Source organism: Mobula birostris, chromosome X (genome assembly GCF_030028105.1).
Source record: "Mobula birostris isolate sMobBir1 chromosome X, sMobBir1.hap1, whole genome shotgun sequence".
Lineage (NCBI taxonomy): Eukaryota > Metazoa > Chordata > Chondrichthyes > Myliobatiformes > Myliobatidae > Mobula > Mobula birostris.
Genome location: NC_092402.1, coordinates 55,766,049 through 55,788,576, shown reverse-complemented (window position 1 = coordinate 55,788,576; position 22,528 = coordinate 55,766,049). Strand labels below are relative to the sequence as shown.

Below are 22,528 nucleotides of genomic sequence, written 5' to 3'. Positions count from 1 at the left end.
CAAGCATTCAGTCTCTATCTCATCACAGTTGGGCCGTGAATGGAGCCTGTGCAGGGGGAGATGGGAGAGGCACCAGACGTTGGAAATCCTGATCAACACACAATATGTTGGAGGAACTCAGCATCTCTGGAGGGAAATGGACAATTGACGTTTCGGGACCTTTCATCTAGTCTGAAAGAGTAAAGGGGAGATGGTCAGTATGAAGGCGTGGGGCAAGAGCTGCCAGGTGATGGGTGGATCCAAGTGAGGAAGAAGGGGATAGGCAGATGGAGGAGGGGAGGGTGGAGATGGTGAAAGAGACTGGGAGGTGACAAAACCTCTAGAGAAGCAACGCACAAGATGCTGGAGGAACTCATTCCGTCAGGTAGCATCTATGGAGGGGAATAAACAGTTGAAGTTTTGGGCCGACACCCTTCACCAGAGCCTCTAGAGAAGGGTTTATTATAAACTAACAAGTGAAAAACCCTATCATGATGGAAATTTGTGTCAAGTGATGCAAATTGAGCACCAAAGGAGCAGCCCAGATATAAACACTCCACTTAGCCTCAGGTCTTTATTGCAGGGTTAATCAGTCCCTGGCCATGTTAATGTAGCTGGCAGTTGTTTTTCTTCCTGACGTTAAGCTCCTTGCCATATAGATGGAACGCTGTGACTGGAATAAGCAGTAATTACATTCCCTCGCCTTCTCCTTTGAAGCTGACTGGTAATTTGGTGTTGCAGCCTCCAGCTGCAACATGTTTGCTACATATGGTGAGCTGGGATCTTAAAAGGTCGGCACTGGATTAAGCCACCCACGCTTTTCCTTTAAGAACGTTACCGATGGCACTGCTGGGTACGATCGTGAGCCAGACAGGTCTGTCTGTCCCGAGTTGGCCGGACTTGATTGGAAGTGTCCTAGTTGGCCAAGGCAGCCGAAGCCCCGGGAGAGGAAAGCTATCGGTCAGGATTGCCACTCTGCTTTGCTGTTTCCTGGCACTAGGTGCAACAGTCGAGCAAGCGGCTGTTGCCCAGACCTCTGCCAACTTGCTTGTTGCAGCGGGTTCAGTGGACACAGCCGTGAAATCCTTCTGTGTTATAGCAGGGTGTCGTCTGGCAGGAGGTACAGGAGCCTTGGGGCCCACACCACCAGGTTCAGGAACGGTTGATACCCCTCAACTATCAAGCTCTTGCACCAGTGTGGATAACCTCACTCACCTCAACACTGAACTGATTCCACAACCTATAGACTCACTTTCAAGGACACTGCAACTCATGTTCTCAGTACTATTTATTTATTTAATTTATTTGCACAGTTTGTCTTTTGCACATAGGTTGTTTAGTCTTTGTGTGTAGTTTTTCATTGATTCTATTGTATTTCTTTGTTCTATTGTGAATGGTTTTTTTTTGCACCTAGAGGTGCATCAGGCAGCCCTTTTGCTGCTTCTGTAGCATTTGTCAGTTTTTTTTTTACGAGGCCAAGTTGCTAGCTCGATGCTCAGCCGAGCTCGATGGAAAGTGTGCAATGCAAGGAGCCAGCTGGTTTGGAACTCGGGACTGTCCAACTCGAAGTCCGGTGCTGATGCCACTGCACCACTGGCCAGCCCCAGTGAGAATGCCTGTAAGAAAATGAACCTCTGGGTAGTATATGGTGACATATGTGTATTTTGATAATAAATTTACTTTGAACTAATCCACTTGTTCAGAAGCCAAGCTTGAATAATGTGCTGATAGTGACTTGGTGGATGGCACTCCACCTAGGGGTCCATGAGGATGCCCAGGTACCACCTTTTTTGCTCTGGTGCCAGGTGCTGCTTCTCCAGCTGTTGGCATCCATTCACAGCGCCTGCCGCACAAAGTCTTGCTGATCGCTCATTGTTGTAGCTCCACTTTGCTCTGCTTTTCTGACTACGCTGTGATGGTGAATCATTGAGTCAAGAAAAGCACAAAATTGCACTGGCAAAGAGTGACTGACAAGTGACTTGGGCCCCTTGGCTTCAGCAGGAAAGCTGCAAAACAGTCAGTCCGCATTTGTAACTGATTTCAGCTCAGCCCTTTTTCTTAATGATGTGACGTGCCGGCAGAGGGTAAGCTAGCCTCGCCAAGTCTTGGTGCACAATAAACGGTGTGCACGGATCTGTGTTTACTTTTGCTCACCGAATCCTACGGGGGTGGGGGGGGGGGTGGGGGAAGAGGATTTTTTTTAAATCAAGGAAGAGGCAGCCAGTTTCAAACTTCCTGCATTTGGGAATTGTGCTTGTGGGTGGGACTGAAAGGCATTTAAGCCTGTGTGGTTTTTCACTAAATAGCTAACTGGAAGTTCAGGAGAAATGTTTTTCACTCCAAAATGTGGAACAGTATTACATGGAGTAGTTGTGGTAAATGCTATAGGTTAAAGGAAGCTGGATGACGAAGAACACAAAAGACAAAGTTTAGCTGATGGAGGAAGGCTTGCATGGAGCATTGAACTGTGGAGCTGAATGGTCAGCTGCTGTATATTCACAGTGAAACTTCATCCTGGCATCTCTTGGAAGACCCTGACACAATGGGTTACAATACTAGGTGCCCTTGCTGGGATGCCACAGTTAGCAAAGGCCAATGTGGTATTCACCTACAGGAAAATTAGAACTCGGTTCAATCTCAACATCACGCGTAGCTTCAGGCTGGGCAGTGCCGGGCAAAGGTCAACAAGGGCTGATTTATTTTTTGTTTTTACTCCATCTGGCCCAGTTCAGAAGCCCAAATTGTCAGCCCCAGCAGGAGGTGGGCTGTTTCTCTGCAGCCCAGCTCCCTCTGGCTAAATAACAAAGCCAAAGTGTGCATGTGTCAACTGAGTTCATAAAATTGTGGTAGATGGGGCTTGGAGCTGATGCATCAGTTGTGGTTTAATTGAAATGCCAGTCGTTGTGAAGATGAAAGCAATTTCTATCGCTGGAATGACCTGGCTCCATTGCTGTCCCAGTCAAGACAATCAACAAAATGATTCCATTCTTTACAACAAATAGAAACCAGGGGTTGACTATGTATAATGTCACTAAAGCTGGAGCTCGGGGCCAGACCAAAGACCCATTCAGGAAACACGTTGAGCTGACGAAGGAGCTAAAGAATTTCCTGTGAAAAGATAAGGGCTGTTGTACTGTGGAGATCTGACTTGATGTATTAACCCCACAGAAGTTGCAATAAATCCCAGTTTCCAGGAATTATGGACTGATTGCTGTGACACTGGCTCTAGCAATTTGGGAGACAAAATAAAGACATGTCAAAAAGAGAGTTTTTCCTCTCCTCATTTTAACTTTGTGCTATTTGTGTTCATGAATTTCATCGCGGAATAAAAAGCGACACAGCAGACTATAACATCGTAACAGTGACTGTCCATCTCCCCTTTCGCTGTGAAAATGGGTGATATTTCTCTGTCCCTTGTTAGTGAGAGAGAGTCTGTGGCACGTTGACCTGTTGGGTAAATAATAGATTCTGTTGACTGCAGATCATGGTCTCTCTTTGGGTGCTTTGCTGTTGCTTGGTGGGTGGTGGGTACTGACACTTTTTGCTGAAGCCGGGGAGAGGGGGCTTTGGGGCTCTGCTTTTACCATCATTCATTATTTTGAGGTTCTTCTGGGTTTTTTTTGTGGATGTTTGCAAAGACAGGTATTTCAGGTTGTATATTGTATGCGTTCTCTAATAACAGACGGAACGGTTTGAAAATATTAAAGATGTGAGAAGAGATTTTTGAATAGAACTCAGTAAACATCCAAAGAATGTCTTCATGGTCCAAGTGATAGAGACGGTTGGAGGGCCATGAGGATGGGAATGTTGGCGGGAATGTTGGGGGTGAAAGATTAGAAGGTGAAATGGTCCAACCAGAGAGGGTAGCCCCACTCTGGAGCTGTGGCTAAAGGAATAGTCATAAATTACTGTGAGGTATGAGTCAAGGTACAAAGTGTAAGGACTCTTTGAGCTTTTATCCACTCTAACCCTATTCCTTTCCTACAATTAATAAGTTAGTAATGCAGTACAGGCCCTTTGGTCAACAATGTTTTGCCAACCTATACAAAAATTAATCATGGAATAGCTAACACTTCCCTGTTACATAGCCCATAACTCTCCATTTTGTGTGTGTGTGTGTGTCAGTCATCTCCACTAAGCCACCTTCCACTCACCTTAAAAAGGTAAGACTCTAGTATAATCCATTGATGCCCTGGGGGGGGCGGGGGGGAAGGCACTGGCTCACCACTCAATCTATGCCTTTTATAATCTTATGCACCTCTATCAAATTGCCTCTCATCCTCCTTTGCTCCAAAGAGGAAAAACCCTAGTTTGCTCAACCTTTCCCAATAAGGTATGCTGTCTAATCCAGGCAGCATCCTAGTAAATCTCATAGAACATATTCAAAAAAAAACATCAAACCCTCCCCCTCATGTGGGGAAAAAATATCAAGCAAACAGCGACAAAAAAAGAGCATAAACACGATATGTAAAACAATTGAAAGAGTTGAGTTGAGGCATATTCAGTTCAGCTCATTTGACCACAAGTCCATTCTTGACATCATGGCATAGGCACCAGTTCATTCAGTACATCAAGGTCAGGACATTTCCAAACTGCAGCTCATTGAATAACAGTTGAAGAATGCTCATTGAAATCTAAAGGTCTGACTTCTCTTGCAGAGGTCATTAATGAAATGGAAAACGCTGACGGACGCTTCTGAGCATGAAAGGTAAGATGCACCTTTATTTCTGAGATTGGGTCCAGCCTGGAAGATCTCAGAGCTGGCGCCTTAGAGGAGTAAGCTTATTGATAATATCAGACTTTGGGGCAGTATACCAGTGCAGCAAGTAGCACCACTGCCTCACAACTCCTGGGACTCAGGTATAGGGTGCTTCCACTACCGGAAAGGAATGGGTCAAGTTGGGTGAGGAAGCCTCTCAATTATAGAACTGTACTGGAAACATTGACTATGAGTGTAAGAATAAAAAGGCATTGCTGGGTTTGTTCTTGTTTTTTTATTACTATGAATGAAGTTTGTTTTGATTTATATATTTTTTAAAAAGAAGCCTGGGTTTGATCCTGACCTCGGGTGCTGTCTGTGGAGTCTTTACATTCTCCCTGTGACTAGGTGGGTGCCCTCAGGGTACTCTGGTTTCCCCCCACATCCCAAAGGTGTGAGAGTTGGCAGATAAATTATGCCTAGTGCATGGCTGATGGATAGGACCTGGGATGAGTTGATGAGAATGAAATGGGCACCTCCATCGTTGGCAGGAATCTGATGGGCTGAAGGGCCTGTTTCTGTGCTGTATGATGCTCTGACTGGCAGGAGGGAACCTCAAGGCTGGCGGAGTGGGAGAAAGGGCTACGGCCAGTCAGGTTGCTCAGATCACCCATCAATGACTGTTAGATGGTGCATAATGCATGCGGGAGGGATGTTTGAGTGAGGGCGGGATCAGGTTTGCTAAATTACCTGCCAGTATTCTTGAATAGGGATCACACCCCGTGAGACAGTTGCTGGTAGTTGGGGTGGTGGGAAGGAAGAAATTTTGGAGGGTGTAAAAGATATCATAAAAATAAAAGTGTGCCATATTTTTAATGGACGGTGTTCATTTTTTGCTCATCTGTCTTAAGGAGAATTATTACCTTAGAAAAGCAAGATGATGAAGCCTTTGGATTTGAAATTCAGGTATGATTCATTTTACTTTCCGCCATCTCTAAGCCCTTTTTTTCGTTCCTCTCGTTGCATCTGGTGTATCCTCTGAGGAGAGGAGGTGAACTTGACTGTGGTTCCTACAGTCGACTCTCTGGAGTTCATGGTGTCAGACAGCCACATGTAGCCGCTTTTTCCTGCAAACCTCTGCCCTCTCCCTCTCCCTGCCCCTTGTGAACAGCCATGCCCTTGTATGTTTCTTTGGTATTTTGTTGTATTTGTATTCAGAGGCATGTTTTTGTTTTTCTGCTCTGCTTGCAGACGTATGGCTTACATCACCGAGACGAGAACACGCTGGAGATGTGCACATTTGTATGTAGGGTCCGTGAGAACAGCCCAGCGCAGATAGGTGGATTGAGGCAAGGTAATTAATAGATAGGAGGAGACGTGAAATCCAGTTTCCTGTTACCTTGTTTTTGTATAATAAATGCACTCAGTGGCCACTTTATAAGGTACCTCCTGTACTTAATAAAGTGGCCACTGAGTGTATGTTCATGGTTTTCTGCTGCTGTAGCCCATCCACTTCAAGGTCCGACATGTTGTGTATTCAGAGATGTTTTTCTGCACACCACTGTTGTAACGTGTGGTTATTTCAGTTACTGTCACCTTCCTGTCAGCTTGAACCAGTCTGGCCATTCTCCTCTGGCCTCTCTCATTAACAAAGCGTTTTCACCCACACAACTGCTGCTCACTGGATTTTTCTTTTCCCCCCACACCATTCTCTGTAAACTCTAGAGATTGTTATGTGTGGAAATCCCAGGAGATCGGCAGTTTCTGAGATACTCAAACCACCCCGTCTGGCACCAACAATCATTCCATGGTCAGAGTCACTTGGATCACATTTCTTCCTCATTCTGATGTTTGGTCTGAATAACAACTGAACCTAGAACATTTCTGATTTTCTCTCTCCACCGCCCCCCCCCCGCCCCCCTCCATTTCACACTCTGACCCTGTCACTGAGGCAGACTGACTGGTGCTGCTGACACAGACCATCCCACAGAGACGCGCGCGCGCACACACACACACACACACACACACACACACACCGAGGGTCACAGCCTCACCTTATTTCTCTGGGTAGAAGACCTCATCTGGCCAATCCAGTTTCTTAAATAGAAGTCGGTGGACTTGTATCTGATGGAACGTTAACTATTTGTCAAAGTGATGGCTTAAGGTAAATGATTGGACAAAACTAGTGGAGACTATGGGGAACAAGCAGAAGACTGGATTATTGCTCAAGCGGGAGCTATCCCGGAAGGGCTGTTGGCTGCTATCCCAAATGGCTGTTGTCTGCAAACAACTCAGTGATTCTACAACATAAGTGCTTGCAGAGTTCGGCACTGGAAATGCACTGCAAAGCCACCAGCAGCTGAGAGAGATCGATCTGATTCTATGTAGATTGCCTTCAGCTGACAGGGCCACAAATCTTGGTGGCGAGCTCCCCATGACACAGATTTCCACCAAGGTTCAGTACCATTCGGCAAGAGACAATAAGCAACACTGGAACAATAATGTAGCCAGTTAGCACACTGAGGGGTGGAGAGGAGAAAACAGTTAAGAGGTGAGAAGAGATGGGCTGCATGTTGGTGGTGAGGATGTTGAGCGTGATAAGCTGGCTGCTTCTCACAGACTCAAAATCTGTTACTAAAGTTTCCATTCAGCAAGGAACCAAGCCTTTATATACTAATGGTGTAGCACTGATAATGATCTCGCTCTAATGAAGCTAGCTTAAAAAAAAGTCACACAACGCAAGGTGCTGAGGTGTTTACTATGTCCACTGCAGGACGTGGATCCTGTTCAATGACAACAGCAGATCATGAGTTCAGGCCTCAAACTGGATGCCAATTGTGTATTTCAGGCCGACCTATTGGCACAGTTACTGGGGACGTGGGTATGCAACGAACTTGTTTGTTCCAGTGGTTTCACCGGTTCAGTTGCTGGACTGGTAATACAGAGGCCTGGGCCAACAATCTAGAAACCTGAATTCAAATCCCACCATGGCAGCTGTGGAAAATAAAGGAAGTAAACAAAGTCACAAAACGAGCATATTGCCGTATAAACCCAGCTGGTTCACGAACTCTTCCTGAGGGGAGGAAGCCTTACCCAGCCTGGCCTCAAAGTGGGTCAGTCTGAGATGGCCCAGCAAGCCTCTCAGTTCAAAGGCAATTAGAGTTGGATAGTTAATACTGGTCTTACAAGCAACGCCTAATCCCAAAAAAGTTAATAAAGACATTGGAGAAAACTTAAAACTGAGCCCCTTAACTATCTGATTCTGGTTGTCAGAAACACCTACCTAGAAATTGGGTTGTGTCCATTCTTCATTGTGCTGAAACATGGCTATGATTAACTACAACACCACTGGATCCCCTACAAATCTCACAGAATTGGTCACACTTCAGTCTGAAATGGCCTTGGGGTTTTACACCTAGAAACCTGGACTGGACTGGAGCAGGACCAGGACCTGCACGTTTCCTGATTGGTCTGACCCCAGTTTTTGTGCATCACCTGACAGTGTGTTGCACAGGAACCAGACCAGTTCTTAAAGGCACAGTCTTCACAGGAGGAGCAATCGCACATAGAGATGAAGGGAGGCTGTGGGGGAGAATGGGGCTGCTCCCGTATTCAACCAAAGGGACCTGGGGGTCCTGTATGGTGGAAGACAGACCAGGGGAGAGAGGTCCTGAGGGACGGGGCCTTGAGATTCAACAGGCCCAACATCAAGAGGTCCTGGCAGGAGATGTCTGCAGTGGTCTCCTCTAGGAGTGACAGTCTTGATGCACTGGGCTTACACTGAAGTAAATGTCTAAGGTGTCCTGTCTACCCCTGTAGAGTGGGGACCCACAGGGAATGTATTGCCTGTGGGGGTCCCAGTTCTTCAAGTGAGGTGTCACTCATCAGGAGTGACAGGGACGTTGCAGCCAGTCATTAGGAACGAACAGGAGCAGGGACTCACTGAGGTGTTGTGGTCAGTGTAGGTGGACCTGTACATCAGGATAGGAGGGGGTTTGTACCTATTCAGGCTCCCCTGTGTAGTTTCTCGGGGTAGTATGCTAGTGGTAATGATTGGGGTGTGCAGATGGGGGGGGGGGCTGTGGTTCCTCAGGATCACTCGAACAGGAAGTCCCTTCCGCCCATGTGGACACTGCCTGCCCTGTGATGAGTGGGAGAAAATCTGTGGATTGTATGAGGGATGTCCCCCCTACTTACTCTTCCTCCTGCTCCCCCTCCTCTGCGGGATCCACTTCACCGGCCTTAGGCTCTGGATCAGGCAGCTGGGTGTGGACAATGGGGCGGTATTGCACTGGTGTAGCCTCCGGAACCTCATCTCGAGGAGACCAGTGGTGCTTCACAAAGATTCTGGTTCTTGTCTTGGCACTGTACTTCTGTGGACAGACAGCACCTTGGAGCAAGGAGCCAGGGCAGGAGAGCGAAGCCTTTGTCCGCTGGGATCTGTCCCTTCGGGCAGTTGGAATGCCTGACTGTGTGGACTCCCACTGGAATGGGGAGTGACGAGTGCCTCTGGGAAATGTGACACTAACTATCAGGAAATTCTCCTGGTGATCTACAGGCCCAGAAAACATTCCTGTTGGGGGAAAGGTCAGGGTTATTTGGGAGATCTCTATTGGTCAATGGCCAATCTGGATCCCAGGGAACCCAGCACTGGTGGAAAAATCCCAGTGCCTAAGATGCCACTGTCCCCGACTGAAATTAGAGTGGGTGAATTTCTCCCTCTGAGGAGACAGAGTACAGGAGCCCTCTGTGAGGCAGAATGGAGACGCAACATTATAAAGACACATGGAAGTGTAACACAAAAGGGACTGGAAGGACTGGGCAGGCTTGGCAGCATCTGTGGAGGGAAATGGATAGTCAGTGGTCTGGATGAAGGATCTTGACCTGAAATGTCGACTGTCCATTTCCTTCCACAGGTGCTGCCCAACCTACCAGATTCCTCCAACGTCTTTTGTGTTGCTCCAGATTCCAGCATCTCCAGTCTTTGGTGTCTTGACAAGAAAAGTTTTATTTTGCACCCGGCATGCAGAAAGATAATTTTGTAGCAGGATACTGTCCTGTCCAGCCCAAGGGCTATCAGGAACAGTTGTTGTTGTTTATATACTGACTCTTACACAGACCAAGGACTGCTCCTGGGACCTTCTTAGTTTGTGTAGGTTAAGTTCCACATGGGGCAATTTAATTAACCAGCTAAGCTCAATTCAATCACTGTCATCTCTGTATAAAAGTTCTCACTTTCTCAGCTGTACCTGCTCCTTGACGTATTTCTTGTGCTGAGTTCCTGTCTTGACGGACAAGTAGGAGAGTGTTTCATCTGAGGTTCTGTCAGAGTTGTAAGTGGCAGTTGCCTTGAGACTCACTAGCTGTGTGCTTTCTTTCCAGGTGACACCATTACTAGCATCAATAGGACATCTGTTGACGGTTTCCGCCATCGAGATATTGTGGATCTTATCAAGTCATCTGGGAATTGCCTGAGGTAATTAAACACAAGGATTGGTGCTGATCCTTATTCTAAAGCTGTCTACAATTATCTTCCATTAGGTTTAGATCAATAGAAGGCACTTGATTGGAGGAAGGCTACTGATGTCACTAGTGCAATCTCAGGGTGGCCTGTGCTCCATTTGACTCCTATTCACATAATCTGAAGCGTTACTTTTATTGCAAAGATAGAAGGATAAGGCCACTCACAGTTTGAAGGAATAGCACTTCATAATCCGTCTGGGTAGCCTCCAGTCTGATGGCATGAACATTGATTTCTCTAACTTCAGGTAATTTCTCCCCTTCCCCCTTCTCTCTTTTTCCATTCTCCATTCTGACTCCCCTCTTATCCCTTTTCCTTCTCCCCACACGCCCATCCCCCGGTGTCCCTCATCCTTCCCTTTCTCCCATGGTCCACTCTCCTCTCCGAGCAGATTCCTCTTTCAGCCCTTCACCTTTTCTCCCTATCACTTCTCAGCTTCTCTTCTGGCTTCTTCCCCTTTTCTTTTCCAGTTCTGATGAAGGGTCTCAGCCAGAACTGTCGATTGTTTACTCCTCTCCATAGATGCTGCCTGACCTGCTGAGTTCCTCTGGCGTTTTACTGTCGTGGTTACACTTTGCAGTCATTGAGTTTAACACTTGCCTTCCATAAGGCCAAATTTTGCAAAGGGAGCCCAAGACTGTTAAGTGTTATGCAAGTGAGGCCTAACTTCTAACCCCAGTGGTCTCTTCTGTTTTTTTTAAATTTTTGATATACTTCCTCATACAGTATGTTTCCATGGAAACCCTTGATATTATCTTAATATAGTTGTTTCAAGCAATGAGTCAATCTCCTCTTGGATGACACTGATGCCTCACTCAGCAAATTTTCTAATGTGTTTCATTTTGACCATAATGTGTTGAGCAGTTTAGGGCCCCTTATCTAAGAAAGGATGTGCTGGCATTGGAGAGGGTCCAGAGTAGGTTCAGGACAACGATCATGGGAATGAAAGTTTTAATGTATGAGGAGCATTCGATGGCTTGGAGCCTGTACTCGCCAGAGTTTAGAAGAATGATGGGGAATCTCATTGAAACCTATTGAATATTGAAAGGCCTAGATAGAGTGGATGTGGAGAGGATGTCCCCTATAGTAGTGGAGTTTCAGAGCAGAAGGACAACCTCGGTGCAAGAGACGGGATATCCCTTTAGAACAGAAATGAGGAGGAACTTCTTTAGCCAGAGGGTAGGAAGTCTGTGTAATTCTTTGCTACAGATGGCTATGGAGGCCATGTCAGTGTATATATTTACAGCAGAAGTTTATAGGTTCTTCATTATTGGAGGCATCAAAGATAGTAAGGAGAAGGCAGGAGAATGGGGTTGAAAGGGAACATAAATCAGCCATGACTGAATGGTGGAGCAGATTTCTGCTCCTATGTCTCGTTGTCTAATGGCTTACTGGGCCATCAGAGGGAGGAATGGGTTGGGAGAGTGCTCCTCTAAGGATGGGAGGCACGGAGTGACTATGTAGATATCCACCTCGTTCTCTGTATGCCAATAGTTGATTGTAGAGGAGCAGCAGGATAGAACTGGGAGTGGCCTATTAGAGGAATACCACGGGTCCATGGTAGCAATAAGACAGTGTCACAAAAGAAATAGCCAAAAGAAGAAATTGGTGTGGAAAGGTAATATCTGGAATATGTGCCCTTCAGTGTTTGACTGGTACCTTTCCACTGCCAGGCTTGAAACTGTGTACGGAGCTTCCATCAGACGAGCGGAGCTGGAAACCAGACTGCAATACCTGAAGGTAAATCGCTTTCTGCCTGGTTCTATCTGTGGGCCATGGAATATTGTCCATGTGAAGGCTGGATTAGGAGACACGACACACAATATCATCACATTTCCAACAGGATCTGAGATGAGGGCAAACTCTGGAGACTATGGGATCCTGTATTTATTTGGCATTAGCAGGGTTAGAGGAAGACCTGAATTAGTATCTGTGAGATTGAGGGTCGTAAAGTTTTGTACGGCGAGAGGACGTAGAGTTTGTTTTGATTTCTCATCAAATCTCAAGAAGTTCTTTCCCTCTTGATCTTGAAAGTGCTTAGATCTTCCAAGGTCAGTGATTGTTGGATCTCACCTCTTCAGTGCCATTCTATGCACAAGGTAGAGGTGACTGAGGAACAGGCCCGCCTTCTAATAGGTCCTCCAACATCCCGCCAGAACCTGGTTCTGTGACCCAGCCATACTGACTTGGTTCAGTGTGTTTCACACTTGCCCATGGAACAGCATCACAATGTAGGCACATTGATGCACAAGGACACTTTGGTGTCAGGAACTTTGTGTGCCAGTGTGATGCCCTTAAGTCCATCCCTTGATCTAGTCTGAGACTGGGTAGTGACAAAGCCTAATGGCAGACAAGCTGAGATCATTTCAACATCCACTTCTCCGTGTCTCACCTCTCTGAACACCAGAGGTAATAAGTAGACCAGGTAGACTCTGTAATAAATCAGGATTGGACATAGTCTGTAGAGGGGCCTCTTCCCATTCCTTGATTCGTCACACTGGGCCTTTTGCCAGAGCTGTCATGTCTATTTGAAGAACCTCAGCATCCCTCCCCCATTGTCTCCACCCCACTCTTCCTATTCCCCTTCCTCCATCCTCCGTTCACCTCTTGGCTCTCTATGGTGACTTGCTCACCAATTGCTGTTGATAGTTGGTTTATTATTGTCACAGGCACTGAGACGCAGTGGAAAAACTTTTGTTTGCATGCCATTCAGGCTGATGAGGGTCATAACGAGGAATACAGAATGCAGTGGTGCACTTCCAGAGAAAGTGTAGTGAGAGGCGACAGATAAAGTGCAAGGGGGCACAGTGAGGTAGATTGGGAGATGAATTAGTGTTGCATTTGTAGCAAGCTTATTTGTTTTCTCTCATGTGAGATTTTATTGTTGTTCTTTGCCAGCAAACACTGCAGGAGAAGTGGGAGGAGTACAGATCCCTAATGGCCCAGGAACAGAGACTGGTGCATGGTAGGTGAACTCCGCATCTCCTCCTTGGTGAGGCCAGGCACTGGGAGCTGATTCTATTGGGTAACTGTAGCTCGAGTCGGATAGTGTGAGGATTTTCTGGTCAACTGTGCTTTAATCCCAATTTTAACCGAGAGGCATAAGAGGCAGCAAGCACAACCGTGGTTGTAAAATAAAGGATGTGAAGCAGGGTCATTTTGGCGCTCAGGCTGATGGGATTGAGTTTTCACCTGGGATGTCTAGTTTGTAGTTCCTCACATTTATCCATAGGTTTGTTGGTCAAGATGGATGTAATGTGCATTTGCCTTTAGACAAATGCATACACACATGGTGAGATTGTGGGCAGCCATTGTCTTAACATTGGCTTGGGTACGCTCCCTGTGGCCTGTGGTGGGCTGGTGCAATGTGCCCACTGTGCATAGCAGTGATGTGGCCAGAAACATTTCCCGGAGGCCTGGCCAGAAATTCATCCCACAGCCCATAATAACCAGAAGGGAGAGAGAGCCTGCAGCCTGTGCAGTTGGAGATTTGGTGGGAGGAGGGGGGAGGTTGCCTACTGAAGGGCACAGCCACATCGCAACAAAGCGCGAACAGCTGCTCGAACAGTCCGCAAAAAAATTGCCGCGCTTAACACGCGTTGACTGCCTTTGCCACCCAGTGCCTGCGGTGTTGGCAAATTGTCCAATACAGGCGGCTGTCTGCAATGAGGTAGAAGTGTTTAAGTGGCGGGGACAGTCCTCTTAGAAGACCACTGTTCCTCCTCCTCTCCAAACACAGTCCCAGCAATTGCTCTCTTTCATTTGGTACCAGAGATTAGCATCCCTTCCCATGCCTCCTGATGACTGCTTTCACTCTTATTTTTCATGCAAAGCGGACCTAGGTAATGTCCAGCACTGAACTCCGCAGATGGATTGAATTCTTTGCAGGCAAGGTTCCAGCTCCCGAGCCTCTGGCTGTGCCAGGCCCATACCCTATGGTCACTATGCCCATCGGGCCATTGCTCGGTTCCTTGCCGGACGAGCTCAGTGGCTGACGCACTGGCACCCAAAGCGCCGGATTTAGTGGCAAGAGTGGAAGGCACGCGGGTAAAATGATGCCAGTGTTTTGGAGCCTGATTGGAAGCGTAGGTGTGGCAAGCCTTCTAGTCTGTCGACCTTACCACCTGGTGTTTGTGCCCTCTTTCCAGGGGTCGTGTCAAAAGATCCAAGTGTTTATGACGTTTTCGAATCGGTCAGAGCCAGCCTTTATGGTCAAGGCCTCTACTCCAGCCCAGGGGCCCAAAGACAGAGCCACTCCAGTGGCAGTACCCACAGCAGCACCAGTACCATGGAGGGCAACGACGAGCCCATTTATCAGACTTGTGTCTTTGACCCCTTAGAGATGAGCAGCGAAGACAACCACAGCACTCACAGCAACGAGGTGGTCCTTGCCAAGAAACCACTGACACGGAGTGTGAGCGCCAGGGTTGGGCACAATGGCTCCTCCACCTCCTGGGAGAAATGCAACAACCAAGCTGCTTTCGGGACATTTCCGAGGAAGCCCAGGAGGAAGAGCCTGCGGAAGAGACTGCTCAAGTATATCCCAGGACTGAACCGGTCAGTGGAGGAGGAAGAAAGCCATTTGTAGGCAATGTGGCTGTGCATCTATTTATTAAATTTCCTACTCTCAACGCTAATTGCTGCCACCGGAAGTCTTACGGACTGGGTGCCAGAAGAGGGGAGATGCACCTGAGGACTCTCTGGAGCTGCACAGGATCAGCAAGTTCAACAGTGAGCTGGACAGTGTCTGTGCCAAAGGATGTGACTGAGGGGAGGGTAAGAGATACGTTTAATGGCTTTTGAGCTTTGGGATAAGTCCGATAAGACTGCAGTGGTCGTTTGTGCTTTCTCCACGCTTTTCCTTTGGAAGCACAAGCTTTCATTCTAACACTTTGCAGTCCGTCCTACCTTCTGAGGCAGAGGAAGTAGTCAAGGGTTACGGGGTTCCGTGGGAAGGAGAGGGGTTGGGATCAATATAGAGGCCAAGTTTGAGGGGTTGATGGGCGCCCATGCTGCTTCACCCTGTGATCGCTCTCCCTCCTCTCGGGTAAGGTGGTAGCAGTGTTGCTCAAGTGCGGGAAAGGAGTGGCCTCACGGCATTCCAAAGAGCAGGACGGTGAAACAGAGCCGCGTTTTGGTCTCAATCCCAACACTGCCTTTGTCATACAGAGATCAGGCACCTGAGCTAACTTGGAGTGCTCTCACTGAACACAAACTACCCCAGTGAGCTTGAGAGTCAGCTGTGTACCTTCCTGACCTGAGCACTCCAACACTCCAGCCCACATACATTAAGTTCATCTGCCGAGCTTGGCTCTTGCCACTTTAGCTGCTTGATGTCCACGTTCTTTTTTTTTATGTTGAATTTTGAGGGTGGGTGTGACTGACCTTTAAGCTGTTTCCATTACAGCTCCATTGTTTGGTGAGCTGTGAACAGTCTGCCTTGAGGTTTCTGGCTGATCTGACCTCACTCTTAGTTCTGCTTGTGGTAAAGGAACTTGATATTTAGTGGCTATGCTACCCGTGGTCACAGCACACAGGTTTTTTTATTCCTTTTGTCCTCTCACGACTGCCACGTCCCCTTTATTAGGAGCAAAATTGGGCCATTTGGCCCATTTAGTCTTCTCGCACTGGCTGCTGCTAAGTGATCTCTCCCGTATCGCAGGACGACCTTGCAGAGCTGCCAGCGCACTTCCAATGGCGCAAATCAGAAGTGGGTGAAGTTCGTGAGGGTGCTCAGTCAAAAAAGTGAGCTGTAAGGAGGGAATAACTGGGAAGCTGCTTCCAACTGGCTGCAGCCTTGGCTGCATTTTTTTTTTTGGTGGGGTGCGGCTGCAGGGAAGGAAGGGGTTCCACAAAGTCTCTGTGTGGGTGTCAAATGGCACCCCTGAGTTATTCAACCAATTTGAATGTCTGAATTAGTGGCTTAAAGCCAGGTCCAAGTCCACAGCTCTCAGACTTTGTACCAAACTTCTTTTCCCAGTCTGAGTCCAATCTTTCCACACTGTGGCCTAAGATGCCCAACTAGCTGTGGTGTACCTACTGCACATTCCAACGAGATTAAACTTCAGCTGTGTCGGGGTAAAACTCTGTGCAGCCAATCCTCACAGCGTCGCTCTTTTAACTTTAGCATAGAGCCAGCATAGCACTTTCCAGCACCAGCTGTAAGACCGGCATTCGATTCCATCTGCTCGTCTGTCAGGTGCACGCACTGTACGTTCTCGGGTTTCAAACACGTATGGGTTAGGGTCAGTGAGTTCTGGGCATGCTCTGTTGGCGCTGGAAGAGTGGTGACATTTGTGGTACGCCTAGCACAATCCTCACTGATTTGATGCAAAATGAGACATTTCACTGTATGTTTTGATGTCCATGTGACAAAGCTAATTTCTCCAATCTCAGCTGTGTCAAGGGTAAAAATTTACACAGCAAAGTCTCACGGGCAATGCTCTTTGATATCATGTTTTGCTAGAATAACACAGCTATTGCCCAAATTTCATTTATAAATTTTTTTGCTTTTGGAGATGGTAGTGCTGATTTGTTCCCCCACCCCCCTTCCCATGGAGTGAAAGTCAGGCGGTGAGGTGTTATAACAGTTTAACTGGTGAATGACAGCAAAAATTTATGCCACTAATATTGACAGACCCTCTCTTCCCCATCTCCCACTTCCAACCTAGAATCATAGGCCAGTCAAAAGGCCAGTTTTCATGTTTTCTTTAAGTGGTGAGAACAATTCATCTGTGGGAGCTCCACAGTCAAACCTTTGTCTGTGATCTCTGACTTAGCAGAAAACTGTGGATTTAAGGCAGAGAGTTCAAGTTTATTGTTATAGCCATACATGCCCAGGGTATATGTCATTAAGTATCATTAAAATCAGCTTTTTGCAGCAGCAGAGTGCATTATAAGAGAAGGATAAACATAAATTAATATTATACCTGCAAATGTGCAAAATAAACAACATAATAAACATGAAGTTAGTGCAAAATTGAAAGAGAAAGAATATAATTCATGACAGCCTAGACATTCTGAAAGACTGCTCCACTGTCTGGTCTTGTTGTGTCGAGAAATGTTAAACTATCTCCTGGTTCATGCTAGCAGGAAAAAATCCCATTAAGCTATTACAGTACAAGGGATTTCTCCTGGCTAATGCTTTCCCTGACTCATTTTATATTTTAAAAAAAAGATTATCTGATTATCTCTGGCTTGTGTGGGAGTTTGCTGCCTGCAAGCTGGTGGCTGTGTTTCCAGCATTACAGCAATAGCAACACTCCTGAACACTCCTGTTCCTTCAGGATGTCACATGGTCGTTGAGAGCTATTCTTTGAAAATGCAAGGCCTTTGTTGTCTTAACTGTCAGGAGTACACCTTGTGTGGAAAGGTTCAGTGAAGAACAAAACCACATGAAATTCCTGGGGTGATTTTCCCATTTGCCTAGCCCCCAGTGTAATGAGGTCAGTCGTAGCACTCCAGGACTCTGCCACCCTCATGATTATTGTCATGAAGAAATTGCCTCCAGCCACTTGTATCCCAAAGGTGACCAGAGAAAGAATCCACTAGAGTTTGCCTGTAATTGAATTCCCCCCGCACAGCATTAATGCTTAAAGTTTGTCACTCAAATTTGTTTTGGCTCACGTAATAGAACTGATTTGATGGGATTTCACAAGGGTCTTAGAACTGTTTCGTTCATTTCGATCTGACTGAACAGCAGGTCGAAACATAATAAATTCTTAAATCCTGTGGGACTGAATGGTTAAAAGGAATAGCAATTGAAGAGACCGGGTACTGCCTCGTTAAGTAGCCTTTTACTGCAGGTCTAAACTGATTGCCTCACTGAATACTGATCTCTAAATAGTTTCTTGGTATTGGCTTTATTCTGCAACTGCAAAGGCTTGCAGACACTGGTTATGTTGAAAAGCTTTATATTGTTGTTAATACATGTGTGGAAGCTGTCAGGTTTTCAACCAGAATCTTCCACAACTTGAGCACAGTTAAAACAGCAAGTAAGATGGTTTGGGGAGGGGGTGTTAGGTGGGTGCCAGCATCATATGCAACAGTCTAAAAACAGCAAGGGCTCGGCTGAAAGGAAGCCAAGCAGCAACACCAAACAATGCTCGGACTGAAGGGCAGTCACATCCTGTCGAGTACAGCTAACCCGAGAGGCGCATTCTGCTCCATTATGTTTGGTTTCTAAGGGCTGACATGCGCTGACCTTTTGAGATGGGCCAATAGAAGGTCACGCAAGTAACTAATCCCAACTTTTTTTTTGGAAAGAAACTCAAAACCGAACCTGGTGCCCTCTTACTGCAAATGTTGGCACAAGATTTCAGTGTGTTTCACTGTTTAGGGACACCCAGAGTAACCTTTTACAGACAATGTCAGAAAGACCCAGGAGGTGATCTTAACTGAGGCACTATGAGCATATCTGGACATTACAGGGCCAAATCCTACTTCAGAGACTTGAGTACAAATTCTAGATTGCACATCCAGGAGAGGGGAGTTCTGTGTAGATGAGTGTGTGGCATTTTTTAAAAGGACTGCGGAGTTATCCTGGCCGATATTCACTCAGTGGTCATTTTGTTAGGTACAGGAGAGGAACCCAGTGTGGTCTTCTGCTGCTGTAGCCCATCCACTTCGAGATTTGACATGTGCGTTCAGAGATGCTCTTCTGCACACCACTGTTGTAATACGTAGTTACTTGAGTTACTGTCGCCTTCCTGTCAGCTAGGATCAATCTGGCTATTCTCCTCTGATCTCTCCCATGAACAAGGCATTTTCAGCCACAGATTTGCCACTCATTGGATGTTTTTTTTTGTTTTTTGCTTCATTCTCTGTAAACTCTAGAGACTTAAGTGTGAAAACCTCAGGAGATCAGTTTCTAAGATACTCAAACTACCCCATCTGCCACCAACAGTCATTCCATGGTCAAAGTCACTTAGTTCACATTTCTGATATTTGGCCTGAACAGCAACTGAACCTCTTGACCATGTCTGCATGTTTTTATGCCCTGAGCTGCTGCCACATGATTGGGCTGACTAGACATTTGCATCAATGTGCAGGCATACTTAATAAAGTGGCCACTAAGTGTATGTCCCTCTAAGCAGTGTCAGTAAAACTTTTTTTTTGTCACGCTGGTGTTTGTGGGAGCTTGCTGTGCATAAATTGCCTTTTGCATTTCTTAATTCCAACTGGTGACGACAGTTCAAAAGCAGCTCAGTGGTTGGAAGTCACCTGGGATAGCTCAAGGTTGTGAAAGGCGCAAAGTAAATGCAAGGTCTGTCTATATTTGTGAAGATGTAATTAGCTAACTGTCTGGCCCTATTATTTGTGCCTGGCAAGTTGTTGATACGAGGCCAGTCCAATCCCTTTCTGTGCTAGAGGGTCCAGAATGCCTCTGTGCCTTCTAGGCATGATGGCAGTGCTATCAAACCACATCAAAGGCTCTTTCTGTTTTGCATTGTTCCAGGGCTATTTTGAATAACAAATGTTGTGCCCTCTATTTATCCAATTTTCCTTCACAATCTCAGTTAAAATTTCCATGAGCATCCTTGCTTTGCACATTCTAAGTTAAATTGTGCCTATTTTGAAAGGGGGGGGGGGGAAGCCTTTTGCAATGGGTTTGTTCCCAGTTCTCTCTCCTACTTGTTTTGCTCAACCTTCTGGAGGCAGATAAGCTAACATGAGCATTACCTCTTCCCCTGTGGGGTGGGTCTGAGTACGGATCTCCCCATGGTTTTATCAGATCCTAAGATATAGGAACAGTATTAAGCTATTTGGCCCATCAGGTCTGCTCTGCCATTTCATCATGGCTGATCCATTTTTCCTGTCAGCCCCAATCTCCTGCCTCCCCTCTGCCCATTATCCCTTCAATAGACAATAGGTGCAGGAGTAGGCCATTCGGCCCTTTGAGCCAGCACCGTCATTCACTGTGATCATGGCTGATCATCCACAATCAGTATCCAGTTCCTGCCTTATCGCCATAACCTTTGATTCCACTTCATGCCCTAACTAATCAAGAATCTTATGCCGTTTTGTGTTTCTTGGAGATCATTATATGGAACAGAAGCAAGTTATTGACCACGAATGGGTCATGGTGATGCTTCGGTCCCACACAGAAGCTTCATCCTATTCCATCTTGTGTCACTCCATCAGCATATCCTTCATTCCTTTCTCCTTCTCTCCACAAGTATTTCCCCCATTCACCTCAACCACTCCCAAGTTCCAGATAAAGTTCTCCTGAACTTCTCAATGAACCATCAGTGACTGCTATAATGCTCACCCTCATAAGCAGAAACAATCTCCCGACTGCAATATTATATATAGGACATGGAATTTAAAACAATATCATGCTGACCTTTTAACCCTAATCCTTCACTCCTGCATCATTCGTATGCTGCTAAGTTTCTTAACTGGCCCTAATGTATCTGTCTTCACCACCATCCCTGACTCTTGGGGGTGTGTGTGTGTGTGTGTCCGGCCTACTTCCAACATGTCCCCTCCCCCTATACTTAGTAATCTGAAAATTATGCCCCCTCATTAGCCATTTTGGACCTGGGGGATAAAATCTTTGACTGTCTAATTGATCTATTCCTCTTATCATCTTGTACATATCTATCAAACCACTGCTCATCCTCCTTCCCTCCAAAGAGAAAAGCCCCAGGGTCACTCAACCTATGAAATGTTTGTTGAATTGAAAGCAAAGAGGGAACCTAATTACAAGATTAAAGCTTTCCTCCAAAATGTAGCTGTCTGCTTGCATTATTAAACCTGTTTAAAGCATGTGTGATATTAGGCTTTGGTTAAAATTGGGTGTCTTGTGACATGGTATGGTTTGTTGAATATCCGGCTTAGGGTTGACAATATGTGATCAGTTTTCTCTTGAAGAAGAGTGCTTGTTTTAATTGAACTGCCGCCACGCCCTACCAACTGTACCTATTTTAGCAGCCCTTTTCAGATTGTGCAAAGAAGAAAATTACAGAAGAAGCTGGTCTCAATTCAGTATTACGACAGCAGTTGACAGATTTCTTTTAGGTAAGGGTCATGGGGCCGAGGTGGGTAAATAGAGTTAAGATAAAAATCAGCCATGATTTGTAACGAATGGAAGAATAGGTCTGAGAGCCCAAGCAACATCTTAAACACAAAATACTCTGCAGATGCTGGGGTCAAAGCAACACTCACAACACGCTGGAGGAACTCAGCAGGTCGGGCAGCATCCGTGGAAACAATCTCCAGTGTGTTCCGAGCAACATCTTGTTTCTGAGGCTCAGTTTCATAATAAACAAGCAACATCTACACTGGAGGGTGGGGTGGAATTTGAACATTGAAATCTCCATTTTAGTAAAATAAAGTGTGTTACTTAAAATTGTAAATCTTGTGACAAGGGAAGGGAGCCTTCAATTAAGTCACATTCAAATGTTCAGTTTACACATGCTGTAGCAGTGGGGTGTAAAGTCAACATTGGGCCCTGTTTTATGGATAGTAATGGCCAAATTAGTTATGGCACACCAATTAGGGGACATTCTAAATTGGTTGAAGTTTTTTTGGCTGCTATTGGAGGTGGCCTGAAAGGAACCCAGGAGCCTCAATTGTTTATCGCAGTTTAATCAGTAATCTGTGGAGAAATCACTCAGGCCAATCAGAGAAGAAAAAATCCTAAATCTCCAGCACATTGCATTTTGAGGATGACTCTTCTGGCTTCAAGGCCCAATGAAGGTACCCTCAACTTGCATTTCCCTTCCACCCCTGTCTTCCCTCTCCCTCAATTCATAATCCTCACAGCATGGGCAAAAGCCCTGGCTGGCAAAATCAGGGCACTGAATCGGCCCTTGTGGCTTTGCTGATTTATTCTGATGAGGTATGAGGCACCCTCCTCCCTGGCATGCAACCGCCACCGAGTAGGATCTTGCCTGATTGGCCATGTTATTGAGTTTATACCCCAGTGTCTTCAGTAATGTTGCATGTTGGACTGATGTTTTGTTTTGTCCGTGACTATGATATTGTTAAACATTCATATCAGACTCTGTGTCTTCAGCCTTTATATCAAAGGAAAGAATTTAATAGCTAAGGACTTGTACAATAATTGTGTGGCATAATTTCCAAGTTTTACTTCATAATTTCTGTTCCAATCTATTCAAATCATAATGTCACTATTATCATGCAGATAATTCTGTAATATTTTGTAAATATCTTTTTTCCTTTGTTTAATGTTCTTAATATTTATTTTAATGTATTTTACTAAGGTTTATGATGTGATAAGTTGTATGAAAAGTTTTCATTTAAAAGCAGTGACAGAACTCAGATTTCTGAAACTCTCTGTAAAATACAAGATTTGACAATAA

The 22,528-nt window shown here is 45.9% G+C and overlaps 1 protein-coding gene across 1 annotated transcript in view; it reads left to right on the top strand.

Annotated features, from left to right (window-relative positions):
• The window catches only part of tamalin (trafficking regulator and scaffold protein tamalin), a 34,213-nt gene extending 12,995 nt beyond the window's left edge, over positions 1-21,218 (top strand). Inside the window, exons 2-8 of the mRNA XM_072248782.1 lie at positions 4,638-4,687; positions 5,590-5,644; positions 5,930-6,032; positions 10,061-10,154; positions 11,873-11,939; positions 13,098-13,164; positions 14,348-21,218. Of these exons, the coding sequence (XP_072104883.1) occupies positions 4,638-4,687; positions 5,590-5,644; positions 5,930-6,032; positions 10,061-10,154; positions 11,873-11,939; positions 13,098-13,164; positions 14,348-14,787 (876 nt within the window). The 3' untranslated portion in view covers positions 14,788-21,218. The remainder of the gene's footprint in view (positions 1-4,637; positions 4,688-5,589; positions 5,645-5,929; positions 6,033-10,060; positions 10,155-11,872; positions 11,940-13,097; positions 13,165-14,347) is intronic.
• Positions 21,219-22,528: the final 1,310 nt, after the last annotated feature.